The 15,098-nt window shown below is 29.6% G+C and overlaps 2 protein-coding genes across 3 annotated transcripts in view; both read right to left on the bottom strand.

The window, feature by feature from the left end:
- LOC113378304 overlaps positions 1 to 15,098 on the bottom strand; it is a 426,677-nt gene that overhangs the window by 306,703 nt on the left and 104,876 nt on the right. The window lies entirely within an intron of this gene.
- Positions 11,842 to 14,104, bottom strand: LOC113378305. Its single transcript, XM_026618840.1, has 3 exons — positions 14,024 to 14,104; positions 13,007 to 13,535; positions 11,842 to 12,172 (listed from the first exon to the last, which is right to left on the bottom strand). Exons 1-3 carry the CDS (start codon positions 14,102 to 14,104, stop codon positions 11,985 to 11,987), a joined length of 798 nt encoding a protein of 265 aa, XP_026474625.1. The 3' UTR covers positions 11,842 to 11,984.

Genomic DNA, 15,098 nt, shown 5'->3' with positions numbered 1-15,098 from the left:
ATAACTGTCCGAAAGATATCAGTCGGGATCCTTACTGATTAGCTTTTTGACAATTTTGCTGAATCTCTTTATGATGATAAAGTTCATAGTCTTAACGAACGTCCTAAAATATTATGGGCCTACAAAAATTGGTTTAATAATAAAAATTCATAAAAGTTAACGATAGTGGGTGCATTCAAATATAATCCAATAACTTCATATGATGTAGTAAACGCATTGCGTTCAAACATACTACATCTTATAAAACACTTTATATCAATAATCAATTTGATCGGTCAGTTTCTTTAGAATTAGCAAAAAGGTACAAAAATTTTCGTTCATCCAAAGTTTCGTTTTAGCCAAAAATCCTGAGCCAATTTTGAAAATTCTAGAAGTGTTTGAATGATATCATTCCTGCTGATTAGTAAAATTGGTAAAATAGACTGGGATGTTTCTTTGTAATTAATTTTTGTTTTGACGATTCTGATGAATCTCTTTATGATGTTAAAGTTCATAGGCTTAACTAACGTACTAAAATATTATAGGCCTACGAAAACTGGTTTGATTATAAAAATTCATTGAAGTTTGCAATAATAGGTCGCATCAAAAATTCAAAATTGCATTATCACAATTTTAAAAGTAGTTGAATCTGATTCTCATGAAAATTAATGCATCTTACCTTAAGGCAAAATGCCACTTACATAATGTTTATTTTAAAATTTGAACTAAACATACTATAGTAAAGGACTGTATCCGGATGTAAGTGCAGGACTAAATCTGACAACGCAGGAGGTACAATTTTAGACTATGACAGAAACCGATACCGAAATAGACCCACAATTATTGGAGACACATTATTATGTGTGCATCATCTCATTGTGCATTAATTAATGGAGCACATTAATTTTTAATTAACACCTATTTCACAAATTCGTATGACGCAAAATAAGAATTTCAACGTGCTATTACCATTAAACTTTAAAGACTGTTATACTTGACCGTCTATTTGACGAGGCAGTTAAAAAATATACAAACATGATAAAATATATTTTTTATTAGGCACATAATTTTTGAATAAGTAAGTAAGAATTTTAAAGGTATATTGAATGTATGTATTATCGAATTTCAACTTTTGAGCATATAATATTGGAGAATTCATATTAAAAATATACTGAAAACTATCACTAACTTCTAATAGACTAATCCCTAACTTCAACAATAATTACAGTAGAACCTCGATTAACCGGACTAATTGTTATCGATAGGCATTCGAATAATCGAAAATCCGGATAATCAAATGTATGAAGAATAATGTTGTGTATTAATTAAAAAGAAAAACATTACATACATAGATATCAATGAAAATAATGTTTATTAAGAATTTGAAACTTTCTTATGTATGTACATATATATTTTCTTACATTACATTACGTACATATACTAATCTGCAACATTAATCATGCAAAAATTCGAATTGTAGGGTGGTCCTTAACAAGGACATTTTTGAATTTCTTCGCTCCCAAGGGCGCCAATGCTTCCAAATGAATACAAAATGAATCTCTAATAGTATTAGCTCTATAAACATTTGGATAAAGCGCACGCCAATTGAAAGTTTCTTATATTTGTTATTAACATACGTCATTAAGCAAATTCTTGCGCCATCTGTATAGTATTTGTGAACTCAAATATTATGACACATAAAAATATTTAAAAACCACATAACCTCTAATTAAATCCATGTGGGCTGTTCTATAATATTTATTCATCATATAATCAAGATAATAATTTAAATTTCAACATCACCAATTAAATAAATATTTTGCTGCAAAATTAATCTTGATTTCATGATGAATAGGATTTAATTAGAGGTTAAGTTCACAAATACTATACAGATGGCACAAGAATTTACTTAATGACGTATGTTAATAATAAATATAAGAAACTTTCAATTGGCGTGCGCTCTATCTAAATGTTTATATTAAGAGCTAATACTATTAGAGATTCATTTTTTATTCATTTGAAAGCATTGTGGCCCTTGAGAGCGAAGAAATTCGAAAATGTCCTTTTTAAGGACCACCCTAATGTACATACATATAAATTGGTCGCGGTTGATAGTCCGAATAATCGCAAATCCGTATAACTGAAGTCCGGATAAATGAGGTACTACTGTACATTTAATATAGGGTAGGGCGAGGCACAAAGGTCCAATTTGCCTTTGATCAATTATATTGTGAACACCAAACCAACTATATCACAACAAATAACACAATATCAAATGAACAACTATCTGACTGTTTTTGTAATTCATCATTGTACAGAATGTGTTTATTGCTATTTTTCCAAAATTTGTCACCTAGTCCTTTTAACCCCATAGACGGGGTAAAATGAGACGGTCAGGGGGTAAACAAACCCAATGTCTTATTGTTAATTTAAAGGGATTTTATAAAAAAATAGCTGCATTATTCAACCAATGCAAAATATAAATTTCATGGGTGAATTTTTCACAGAGATATTTTCATCAGAAATATTCATGAGCAAAGTTAGAATAACTATTTTTTTAATATTGCTATTTTTAACTTAATTTACTTTTGTAATTTAGCTACTTTTTTATTTTTTACCCCTTTGCCAGGGGTAAAGGTTCAGTTGGTCTTTTTTACGCCAGCCAGTTGTAAGCATTATGGTTACAACTTTATAGAGGTTATATAAAAAAAACTGTTGAAAATAACTTAAAATTAACAGTACATCTTATGAAGCAATTAAATAACGCATACTTAAAAATTATATTATGGTTTCGTAAACTGAACAACAGTGCTCACAATCCAAAAAAACTAGCAACAAAAGAAAATACATTTGTTATAGATTTTCAAACATTGCCGTTTTTCTACCGATAGCAACGTCGTAAAAATCAAGGCTATGACTGGTTATATATCGTTTGTCCCCTACTTTCAAATATTGTTGTTAAAAAACCTTAATTTTACTTGTTTTTGAGATATCGGAAGTGAAGCTTTATAAACGCGGACCTTCAAGCCCCGCTCTATTTGACATCAGTTAGGGCTGCTTTTGAAAACCAGATGAAACAAAATAATAATAATAATGTATATACATATAGAAAATAAACAAGAATAAAATAACAATTTTGTTTTAAATTTTCACACTACATAAATCTTTAGTTTAAATTTAAAACAAAATTGTTATTTTATTATTGTTTATTTTCTATGTTTTTTAAATTTGTGTTATTATTTTTCCTGGTGTGATACTGTAAAACATCAAAAAATTGCTGAATGACGACACACGACGTTGTCGAAACGTATGAATAAACATTTTATATTTATTGTTTTCTTTTAATTCGACGATTGGTTGAAAATCAACATTCAAGAATATATATATATATATATATATATATATATATATGCCTGTGTGTATGTGTGTTATTGTTCAAGTTTATCTGGAAAACTATTGTTATTTAACTTTTCTTAACTAAAAGATTCCCTTGTTCCTTTCTTCATTTTTAGGGGGTGACATCCAATATCACCCCTAGATATATAGCAGAATAATATAAATAAAAAATTAAGTTTAAAAAATTTGGTTTTCAACTTTAAAAAATCTAAAATAAAGGAAATAATATAAATATCTATATAATTGATATATCTACAAAATAGATTAATATAGATGATTAGTAAGAAGAGCTGTTCTTACAAGAAGCTTTGCAAAACTAGTTCCCAGAGGAAAAGAACAAACTGTGTTATAATTATATAGTTATAAATATAAAAATGTAATATATAAAAATAATAAAGCATTACACTCTCACAGCAATACAAAATGATTGAATTACTGTTTCTATAAATGGAATTATTTATACAATATATGCAATACGTTTTTCACGTGGCTTTACCGCGCGCAAAACAAAAATACTACACATATGCTTAATTCATCAACAAATTGAATGGATCATTTATTTACAATTCATGAAGTGCTTGATCCATATTTAGAACTTAAAAGTTTATTAGCTCAGAATTATGCATGACATCAACATTCAGAACTTATAACATTAAAAATTTGCATTGTACGACAATAGTGTTTATAAAGAATGAAATATTCAAATTATATTCAACGTTTACAGCAAATGCAAACTGAAATATAAGTAATTCATGATGATCCGACAGAAGTGAGGTTATGAGTTCACTAATATTTTTTTGGTTGTTTTTACATTTATCTTCCTAGACACTGCATTATAAATAAGAGTCATAATCAATATCAACAGCCTGTTATCAAACTTAACTGATAATCTGTGAATATTTTCATTATGGGTCTATTTAAACAAAAAGACAAAATTGTATTGATCTCACCTTTTGGAAGACATTTTGCTGTGAATTAAGGATCTCAATTCGATCACGTGCACGATAATAAAACAATATTTAATTGAGTTTTCATAACTGATAGGACATGATACATCACATTATTTAAAAAACTAGCATGTAACAATTAAAACACAAAACACACCATCACGGGTGATACGTACACAATGCTGCCATATTAATCAAACAAACAATACCAATCCTCACGGCTCTTGTGTCAGACGGAGAAACGTTTGGCGATATCTAGCGAGGAAAGGCTTAGACCAAACGAGGTTTATGTCCAAGGTAAAATAATATTTTTAATACCCGACTTACGAGCGACTAGTCCTAAGAGTTTTTCGAGATACGAGCCGCCAAAGAAGGGGCCCGTTCGCTTCGTCAGACGAGCAAAATTCGATATACGTGCGAGTGGGAGGCATAACGTAAACTTATGAGGGTGCTAATATCATTTGTAACTAGTGGTGTATGGCATCGTGCCTTAAGGCAAATTGCTGGAACTTCCCGTACCAAAAATTATTATTTTTTTAAAAAGATTAACATTGTTGAAAAAAATTTACTTCGAAAAACTTAGATTTTTGAGAAACTATAAATTTGATAAAAAATTACTTTTTTGCAGTTTTCCATTATTTTGACATATTTTAGAAATTCTGAACTTTTTTTCAAAGCAATCGGACTGCTTTAACAGCATAGAGACGAACTAAGGAAGCGCATAAGCGCCGCATCGCCGTCTAATGGATAAACATTGGTACGGAACCCATAGGATAATGTAAACAAAATTTATACTTATTGTTAAAATCTCTATAAAATATCTGATAATTTGATGTGCATATGTTTAATGATCATTTTTGACCGCCAAATGGCATTTTTTTTTACTTTTTTTACAAGATCTCCGAAACCGCTAGAGCTGCCTTCGTGAAATCAGTTGATCAGTTCTTCATCTTGTTAATACAAGTAAAATTTTTTTTGAATTATTCAAATCGGACGCTCCGTTCCGCTTAAAAACTGGGTTACCGTTTTTGGCACTTTTTGCCCCATATCTTCGGAACGGCTAGACCTGCCTTCGCCAAAAACTAATCAGCACGTCTCCTTATCAATACGAATTGGATGTTTTTTAAATTATTCAAATCGCTTCATCCGTGTTCCCAAAATCGTCGACGAAAATTTGTATCCGCACACACACACACATAGGAAGCTCCGTATCTCCGAAACGGCTGGATCTGGCTTTGCCAAAAACCAATCAGCACATCTCCCTATCAATGCTCCCGAAAACATGGACGAAAATCTATATCCATCCATACATACATACACACACACATCCATTTTTTCTGAGGTATGCCAAAATGTTCAGAAACCTTCAAAACGTGAAGAAATGTACAAATTTTCAATTTCGATTTTTGGACGATTACAATAACTTACCCTACGAAAAGTTAACAAGGATTTAACTATCATACAAATATTTAAAGTAAATTATTTTAAAATTAAAATATTCAGTTCATTAATATTAATGTTGTGCATTTGTTCATGCAATGCAGGGCAAAGTTGAAAAGTTTGTGGATAAAAATGACCCCAAAAAAGATGCAACTGATCGAGGATTAAAATTGTTTGATTAGATATGTTTAACTCATATTTGCAATATGTACTATGATAATAAGTTAAGAAAAAAAAGAATGCTCATTGGATTGGTTTTCTCAAACACAAAAACTAGTTTAATGATAATTTAGTCATTATTAATTAAGTCCTGGTACCACTATATATATATATATATATATATATATATATATATATATATATATATATATATATATGATTTAGTAGTTAATTTTGATGTTGAAATATATGAGTGAGTTCTTGAGGGCGATACATCAAACAAAGAAAAGCCAAAGATTTATAAAATAATCTTTATTTCCAAACGTTTCGACATTCAATTTAATGTCATCATCAGTGGATATTACGTTGGTTAGTTACATATAGATACATGCCTCGGTACTAGCAAAGTACAGAAGTCGTGGCAGAAATTACATAATTCTACTTACATTTTTGTTCAATAAAACTATCATTTTTCTGTTTACATCATACAAAAAAATTATATAAAAAATGCATAGTGCTGACAAGTTAGTTGTATAAATGTTAGTGCCAATCTCTAGTGCTGTTGTACACTTCTCTATATGTAACTAACCAACGTAATATCCACTGATGATGACATTAAATTGAATGTCGAAACGTTTGGAAATAAAGATTATTTTATAAATCTTTGGCTTTTCTTTGTTTGATGTATCGCCCTCAAGAACTCACTCATATATATATATATATATATATATATATATATATATATATATATATATATATGTATGTATATAATGATATTAAACAAACTCCACTATAATTATATAAACCCTATGTTCGCTTTTAAATTTTCATACATCTGCTTACAAACACAGTTTTTTTCTTTTACTTTCAAATCTTGTAAAACCACATACAATTTGCAAGTAACAAATTTAAAATTACATTATTAAAGGAATTTAAAGATTTGTATGTTTGCATAATCATAAACATATTACAAATATAAGCATATTTTTACAACAAATATATTTTTACAAATATATGCACTAAGCATTCAAATATAATAATCCAATAACTTCATATGATGAATCATATGTTAAAACAAAACGCATTTCTGCTCAACATCTTACAATACACTTTATCAATAATCATGTAGCCAAAAATTTGCAATCCTAATCAAATCTTATCAATGGAATTTAAGTTCAGAACATTTTGCAATATAGTGTCATTTGATTTATGGATCTTGAAATGAAATCAAATTTTTGACATGTTCAGTCAATAATAAATATGTTTCCAAGAGAAAACAGCCCTTTCCGGACATTGTTGCATCAATATTAGATTAATTTTAACAGTAGAATAATCAAATGTAGATAAGTTAATCGTTAGTTGAATAGAGCATGAAAGAAAAGATTGAGCACAAGAGCTCATAGGAAGTAAGTTCTGATTGCTGTTAAAATTCAGAGAAAAAAATAAACATTAAACAAGTGAATAATTCCTTGAAACCGATTCAAAATCCAATGAAATACATCCAATGAAAACTTAAATGATAAATGAATGACCTTAATAGAGTATGTGTATAGCGTATGTAATCCTAAATCATATAAGCATTAAGTAGCCGATTGTAAATATTGTGATTTAAAACCAAGAAATCTACTTTTACATATAATTTAATAGACTTCAATATGATATGAGGTGTTATATTTAGGAAGTTCTTGACACATTACTAATATCACCTGCTAAATATTCAATTGTTCTCACAGTAGCCTTCTTGCATCGACTGATATGCATAAGCAGCCATAAGTTATATGAATATGCTCATCTTCGATAGGAATGTAGACCTCATAAATAATCACAAATTGTTAAAAGATAACAATGATCTAATGAAAACATTTCATAATGGTATAAACGTAGATAGTTTTTTATACAAATGCTATAATAAATAACACTGCCACTAGAATTATCGATACAGCTCAACAACATTAAAAGTAAGACGAGGTATCTAATTATCTAAAACAAGCACGAATTCCTCAATCTTATCTTAATAAAAGGATCTTATGCAGCAGCTTATTAAACTTTTAACATAAATGTATTGTAAAGATATGAATATTGTGTACAACTTTTCAATATATTATCCACATATTTAACATCCATCACTTTTGTTGTATGCGTTTGAATTCGAAGTTGCCCATAGAAAATAATGTTAATAATAACCCTAGACAATATCAGAATACGATGTATTCATCATTATTATATTGTCTAGGGTATTCATTATGAATACATAGTTTATATTTTCGACCTCTTTTTCTGTATCTTTTGACTTTTGAATATCTTTTGACAGAAATGTGGCATTTGATCCTTGGGCCCTCTGTTGGTGTTCTTGAATGACAGTATACTACTTGTGGGTCTGAGCTTGGAATGTCGAAATGTTTCTTTATTGCTATAAGTATGTTTTTTTTTTATAAATATTTTAACAATAGTGCATAGATAAGTAAACATAATATATTACAAAAATAACTAGTGGTGCATGGCATCGTTTAAGGAAAATCGCTGGAACTTCCCGTACCATAACGAAATATTCCAGAAATCTGAAATGCTTTTATTCTGAATTAAAATTGAAAACCGAATAATATCAGATATTTAAACATTTTTTTGAAAATTATAAAAAAATGCTTTCATCAAAAACTAATTATTTCTTCACACTGTCTACACAGGCAAAATTTTTTTTGAATTAGATCATCCGTTCTCTTGATAACTGCTATTTTTTGCACTTATTACTCCGTATCTCAGAAACGGTTCGAACTGCCTTTGCAAGAAAAACTAATCAGCACGTTTCCCTATCAATAGAAATCAAATGTTTTTGAATAATTCAAATTGATTGATGTGTGCTCGCGAAAACGTTAAGAACTAGCTGTAAGTGGAAATCTGTCTTAAAATTACTTTTTTTTAAAAAAAAAAAAATGAAAAAAAAAATATTTAAAAATTTTTTTTTTAATCTTTTTTTTTGAAAAAAAATGTTTTCTTTATTTTGACATATGTTGGAAGATCTGAACTTTTTTTCAAAGCAATCGTACTGCTTTAAATGCATAGAGACAAAATATAAAGCGCGTAAGCGCCGCGTCGCTGTCTAACGGGTAAACATTGGTACGGAACCCATAGGAATGTAAACAAAATTTATACTTATTGTTAAATTCTCTATAAAATATCTGATAATTTGATGTGCATATGTCTAATGATCATTTTTGATCGCCAAATGGCATTTTTTTTTACTTTTTTCTTGTCAATACAAGTAAAATGTTTTTTCAATTATTAAAATCGGACGATCCGTTCTATTAAAAACTGAGGTACCGTTTTTGGCACTTTTTGCCCCATATCTTCGGAACGGCTAGACCTACCTCCGCCAAAAACTAATCAGCACGTCTCCTTATCAATACGGATCGAATGTTTTTTGAATTATTCAAATTGCTTCATCCGTGTTCCCGAAATCGTCGACGAAAATTTGTATCCGCACACACATACATACTACGCACACACACACACACACACACACACATACATCAATTTTTTCTAAGGTATGCCAAAATATTCAGAAACCTCTGAAACGTAAAGATGTATAAAAATTTTCATTTTCGATTTTTTTGCGATTACTATAACTTACCTTACGGGAAGTTAAAAAATTGTATCCACACATACATACATACACACACATACATTTTTCTGACAATAAATTGTAAGTGTTAAGAGTTGATTGCGCATTTCGCCCAGCATTGGAGGAAGCAGTGTGCATCATTTCAGGAACTCTGCCTATCTTAGTCTTAGCAAAGAAAAGACGAACGATTTACCAACGAAGACATCAACAACTGAGTCCTGAATTGACATAAACTGTATAAATTGAACGATGGCAGCAACTGTGGGATGTGGGGCAGATGGACGCATTGTTTCATTCCAATCATCAAAGTCTGGCTAAATCGCAAGCATGGAGAAGTGAATTATTATATTATTACACTCCGCAAATGCTATCAGGGCACGGTTGTTTTCGAGCCTACCTACACCGCTTCAAGCACTATAGATCGCCGAATCGGCCATATTGTTTGGGCGAAAACGAAGATGCTGAGTACGCGTTCGTCGTTTGCCCGCGATTTAGTGCTCTACGGGACGATGTAGAAGAGATATTGAGCCGAAAAATTACTTTAGATACTGCTGTAGAGGTGATGCTGATAAATGAGGTTGCTTGGAACGCCATAGAAAGATTTGCGAGAGATGTGCTTATTGACCTGCGATCTACGGAAAGAGAAAGAGCGAATGGGACTTCGCTCATTTAAAAGATAAGTATAAAATCAGTGCAAGAATGATAACTTTCTAGATTCTACCCCCACGAAGTAATGCCTAACGGCGGTTTCCGTGGGGACCAGAAGCAAAGACAAAGCAGACGTTTTAGTCGGTATTATACCCAGCCGGTGTTGAGTTCGGCATACCCAGACAATGGGATGCATAAATGAAATTCCCTCGCTATACAAAAAAACACATTTTCTAAGGTATGTCAAAATGTTCAGAAACCTTTGAAATAAATATCTGCAAAAATATTCATTTTCGATTTGTGAACGATTGCTATAACTTACCCAATGTGAAGTTAATGATTTACCTACACGGTTACTTTTATTTTATAAAGTTCTAAGTTCTGCTTGTTCACTTTTTAAAATTCTAAGGAATGTAATATTCTACAAAATTCTGAAAAAAATACATTGGACTAACATTAGGCATTTCAATAAATCAATATCAGAAATGGAAATCCCAAATAAATAAATATGCATTTTATTTTAATACTGTCACAAAAAAGTCAAAGTGGAAATATCTAATAATAAATAACATACGCTTCGATTAATTTGTGTACAAAAATAACTTATCCTATATTGTATGTATAAAAATATTTACGTTTGACTTTTTATTCTTAAGTAATTGTTTCGTCACTATTGCAATTCAGTGAACAATTTTTGTCAATGTTTTTGTAAATGTTATTATATGCTATAACTTAGTCTACTTATAGGTATCGTTATTATTTAAAAGTTATGTAATTATTAATCAAGTTTACAGTTAAATGAATATTTTTGGTAGATCAATTGTAGTTCGCAAAACGAATAATTGGTTAAAAACTTTATTATATCATAATCTTGTTTCGAACACTTCTTGATAAAAGTTTCAGATTGAAACTAAAATACAATATCAAATACCTTTCGATAATTTGTTCAGACTTCAATATTGAAATCATAGTTAAAAATGTTGCGAGATGGCAACATTTCGTCATTTATAAGAATGTAAAATAAGTACGATAGTAAAGTTTTTTTTACAAATTATTATTAGCATTTATTAGTTATTGAATTTCAGCAAATCTATTGTCTATGTAATATTATTAAATTGCTGGCCTAATTCTTCGTACTTATATCTATGAAATTCAAAAAATAATATTAAAACTAAATACATGAAAAATCCAAATAATAATTATCTTTAAGTATTTTATAGAAGAAAATAAAGTTAATTATGCATAATAAACACGGCTGGCAAAATATTAATATTACAAATGTGGCTGGTATATACAATCATTTGAAAACAAATTTTGTATATTCACAATTAAATTCTAAATTGTATATTCGGTATGATTAGACCTCTAAGTCGGTTTTAATGCTACTATGAAATAAATGAAATTAATACATACATTCAAAGGTACAGACATATATTCAATAATGTAATAAAATTAAAATTATGCAAACAATTTGTAAATTCAGAAAATTGACATTTGGTTACAACTATATAATTTTGGTACAACTATACAATTGTAGAACTAAATTTTTAAGAACGATTGGTAAAAAACAAATATAATCATATAAAATTATTATATTGACAAAAATATATAGATTATATTTTTGTCAGATATTTCGATTCTGGATAATGCTGGATATGTTGAAATTACTTCATAAAACTGCGGCAGTAGAACCTTCATAAACACAATATGCACCCACAATTGACACGATGCAACCCATTGACGCAATTTAAATTATTATCACTATTAGAACGTTCAAAATTAAATTTGAAAGAAAATTAAGGGTAGAAGTTGGTAAGGGCGTCCGAGTAGAGAGCGTTGTAGGAATCCCTTAAAACAATGATGTCCGTGGGACGACCGTTGAACGGGAAAGGACCCTTCAGGTGCGTCACTTTGGAGTCGCTATTGGATGGTTTGGGCGTTTTCTTGATCGGCTGAGGAATTGCATTTTGTTGGTAAGATGGAGCTAAAAAATTAACAATATAAAAATATATCAATTAAGTGCTTTCTAAAACAAATAAATCATGCGTTTTATTTGAGTCACATTCTTTCCAGGTTTATAGTATCATTTGTTAGGATTGAAGAGATACGTATGTCTAAAACAACTGTTTGTCAAATGATATTGCGTCTTAACTTAATATCATGGACACTAGAATGATTCTATTTAATCTAAAATGACATTTTATGATTGCGATTTATGTCCGTTATGATGATAGTATTTGAACATGAACGACAAATTGCACAAAAAGTTATTCCAAATCCTAATGGAACTATTTTGAACAAAATAATTAGAATGGATAACTTTACAATAAAGTTCTTATTATATACTTTAGCCCCTCTAGCAATATTAGTACTTTGTGATGAGTTTAAATAAAAAAGGTTAGTAAAAGATTAGTGCAATTTATAGTTCATACTATAAAGAAATCTCAAAACTCGCCCATATTTTGACTAATGTCGTTTGACTATATTTTTATTTAATTAAAAATTTAACTCATGCCAATTTTTAGGACTCAAGATTATATTCTAATTGGTATAAAATGCGCACATAAAGTGTTTTCTGAAAATGTTTGAGTTAAGTCACTTTTCTTGCGGGGGTGCGATACGTCTTTCATTCTTTATCTCATAATATGATTGATAGCTTCTCTTAATTATATTTGGTATGATTATTTAATAATAAACATATTATTTATTTTTATTGCTAACAAGTTATAATAAAAAGTAATAGTCAAAAATCTGTCAATAACGTTGAACAATCAAATGAGAATCACTTATTTATAATCATAAAGGTTTCATTTTTTACCTTGGAATTGAGAAAATCCGTTCTGTTGTTGATATTTTTGAATCTGGAACTGCGGCTGGTGCTGCTGTTGGAATGGTCTATTGGCTGTTGGGACAAATGGATCTGGCCATTGGTAAATATTAGTTGGTTTTCCGTTTGACATAAAGTTGACAGGTAAGTTAATGAACGGGTCTGGTGGTGGAGGTAACGCACCTGCTCCCAACTGATTCATCGTGGGTGGATTAGAAACATATCCTAAACCGGGAACAAACATATATGGAGTTGCAGGAAGTCTGATGTAGTAGATAGGACTATTCGGAAAATTTCCATTGTTCTGATATCGTTTTCTGGACGGAGCACTCCTGGATAGATCTTCTGGATCATCGATGTCATCCACTTGCTGATGTGAAGACATCAGTAATGCATCGTAATCTAAGGGGGATTCTTCATATTCATTATTCGTGCGATATGAAGCTAAAGGGAAATCGAAGAACAGAGATTTTGCTTTCCTGCTATTAGAGTTTGAGGTAGCAGGGTCGTCATTTGTACGCTGAAATAAAATAATTTAAATTTATAATATAATATTTATTAACTTTTCACAGGAAAGCCGTTTAAATTGTTGTTAAAATTTAACTATATATAAAATAAGAAAATTGTTTCATAATCTCTCATACCAGATACTTCCTGTCTGGCAGATATGAAAATAATATATAAATAAAAAAAAACTATGACTTGCATTTGTTAGTATTCCATGATTATCAGTCTAGCTGTTTCTTTATAGCTAACGGTCTGCAATTTTAGCAAAACTAATTTCAAAATGTGTAAATAGTTGAAAATCATGTTTTTTGATACTGATAACCCAAATAGGTTGTTTGTAATTATCTATTAAAATCGTCACTTGAATATTTTAAATATGGAATTAGATATTAAACAATATAATTATTTCAAATAGATTAAAATTAAAACATTACTTGAACACATAGTTAACTATAATACTTAATTTAAATTATATATAATTAATATAAATACAATACAAACCTCATTCGGCAAAGGAGCACATGTAACTGAATGAACCGCCAGAAAAACGAAATGCAGCGCCAACCATTCCCTCCTGCACATTTTCATTTTCTATAAAAAGATGAAATATAAAATTAAAATACCTGTATATTTGCAATCAATATTTTAGTTTTAATGTTTCTTACAAATATTATTTAAAGTTATTTTTTTATTTTCAGAGAGGAGATTTAATTGATTTTTTTGCATCTGCATAATAAATGTATGTTAGGAAATGTAATGAAAGGATTGTGTGTAAAAAGACATATTCTTTGCAATAATTTTAAGCTAAGCGTATTAATATATGTACCATTTATGTCACAACTTAAATATTTTGTGTAGGTAAGGTAACAATGCTATCATAGATAAATTAACATAGCTATTCAAAAAAGATGGAAACTATTTGAAAAATGTAACTATTATATATGATATCAAGTTTCAGATTATCACGATATGATTCAATTGATGCCGAAACAATCATTTTTTGGTTGATGCATATTGGTTATTAACAGTTCGATAAATTTAATTTACTAACATTAACTGTATACACTGGTTGCACACTTGCTTCAAACTGCAGGGTTAAAAGAAATTACTTGTTGAACATTCCAATAACTCTCTATTATCAAAAGAAAGTAGTTTAAAGAAGATTTTTTTAGAAATAAACACAAGCTGCTGCATTAGAGTAGAGCGGGGTTTACCGGTCCGCGGGTAAAAAGGTCTACCGTAAAATTCTTTCAAAATTATAAATCAGACATTGAACACGTTCGCCTCCTGGCCAGGTTACAATTTTTTTTTAAAAACAGTAAAAAAACACATTTCTATAATGATAAAGAGCTGTGTAGCTTTACTCAACATAGTCAGATAATTTTTCGTTTGATATGTGATATTTGTTGTGATATAATTCTCACAATATAATTGCCCAAAGTTAAATTGGACCTTTGTGTACCGTCACACCTTACCTGACTATGCTCTTTTTCTTAAAAATCTGGAAACGTTCTATTCAAGTTTGCAATGCATATTTTTAAATTATGTGTTGATTGCATTCTTTTTCATTGACTTT

This window comes from Ctenocephalides felis, unplaced genomic scaffold (genome assembly GCF_003426905.1).
Source record: "Ctenocephalides felis isolate EL2017-DRISC unplaced genomic scaffold, ASM342690v1 CF-g0.4_SCAFFOLD_01886, whole genome shotgun sequence".
Taxonomy (NCBI): Eukaryota; Metazoa; Arthropoda; class Insecta; order Siphonaptera; family Pulicidae; genus Ctenocephalides; species Ctenocephalides felis.
The sequence above is the reverse complement of the archived record's forward strand: the minus strand, read 5'-3'. Positions and strand labels throughout refer to the sequence as shown.

Coding starts and splice junctions, on each gene's coding strand:
- LOC113378305 (XM_026618840.1), bottom strand. CDS start 14,104: ATGTGCAGGAGGGAATGGTTGGCGCTGCATTTCGTTTTTCTGGCGGTT. Junction 13,536..14,023: donor GTGCTCCTTTGCCGAATGAG/GTTTGTATTGTA, acceptor ATTTTATTTCAG/CGTACAAATGACGACCCTGC. Junction 12,173..13,006: donor CGGATTTTCTCAATTCCAAG/GTAAAAAATGAA, acceptor TTAATTTTTTAG/CTCCATCTTACCAACAAAAT.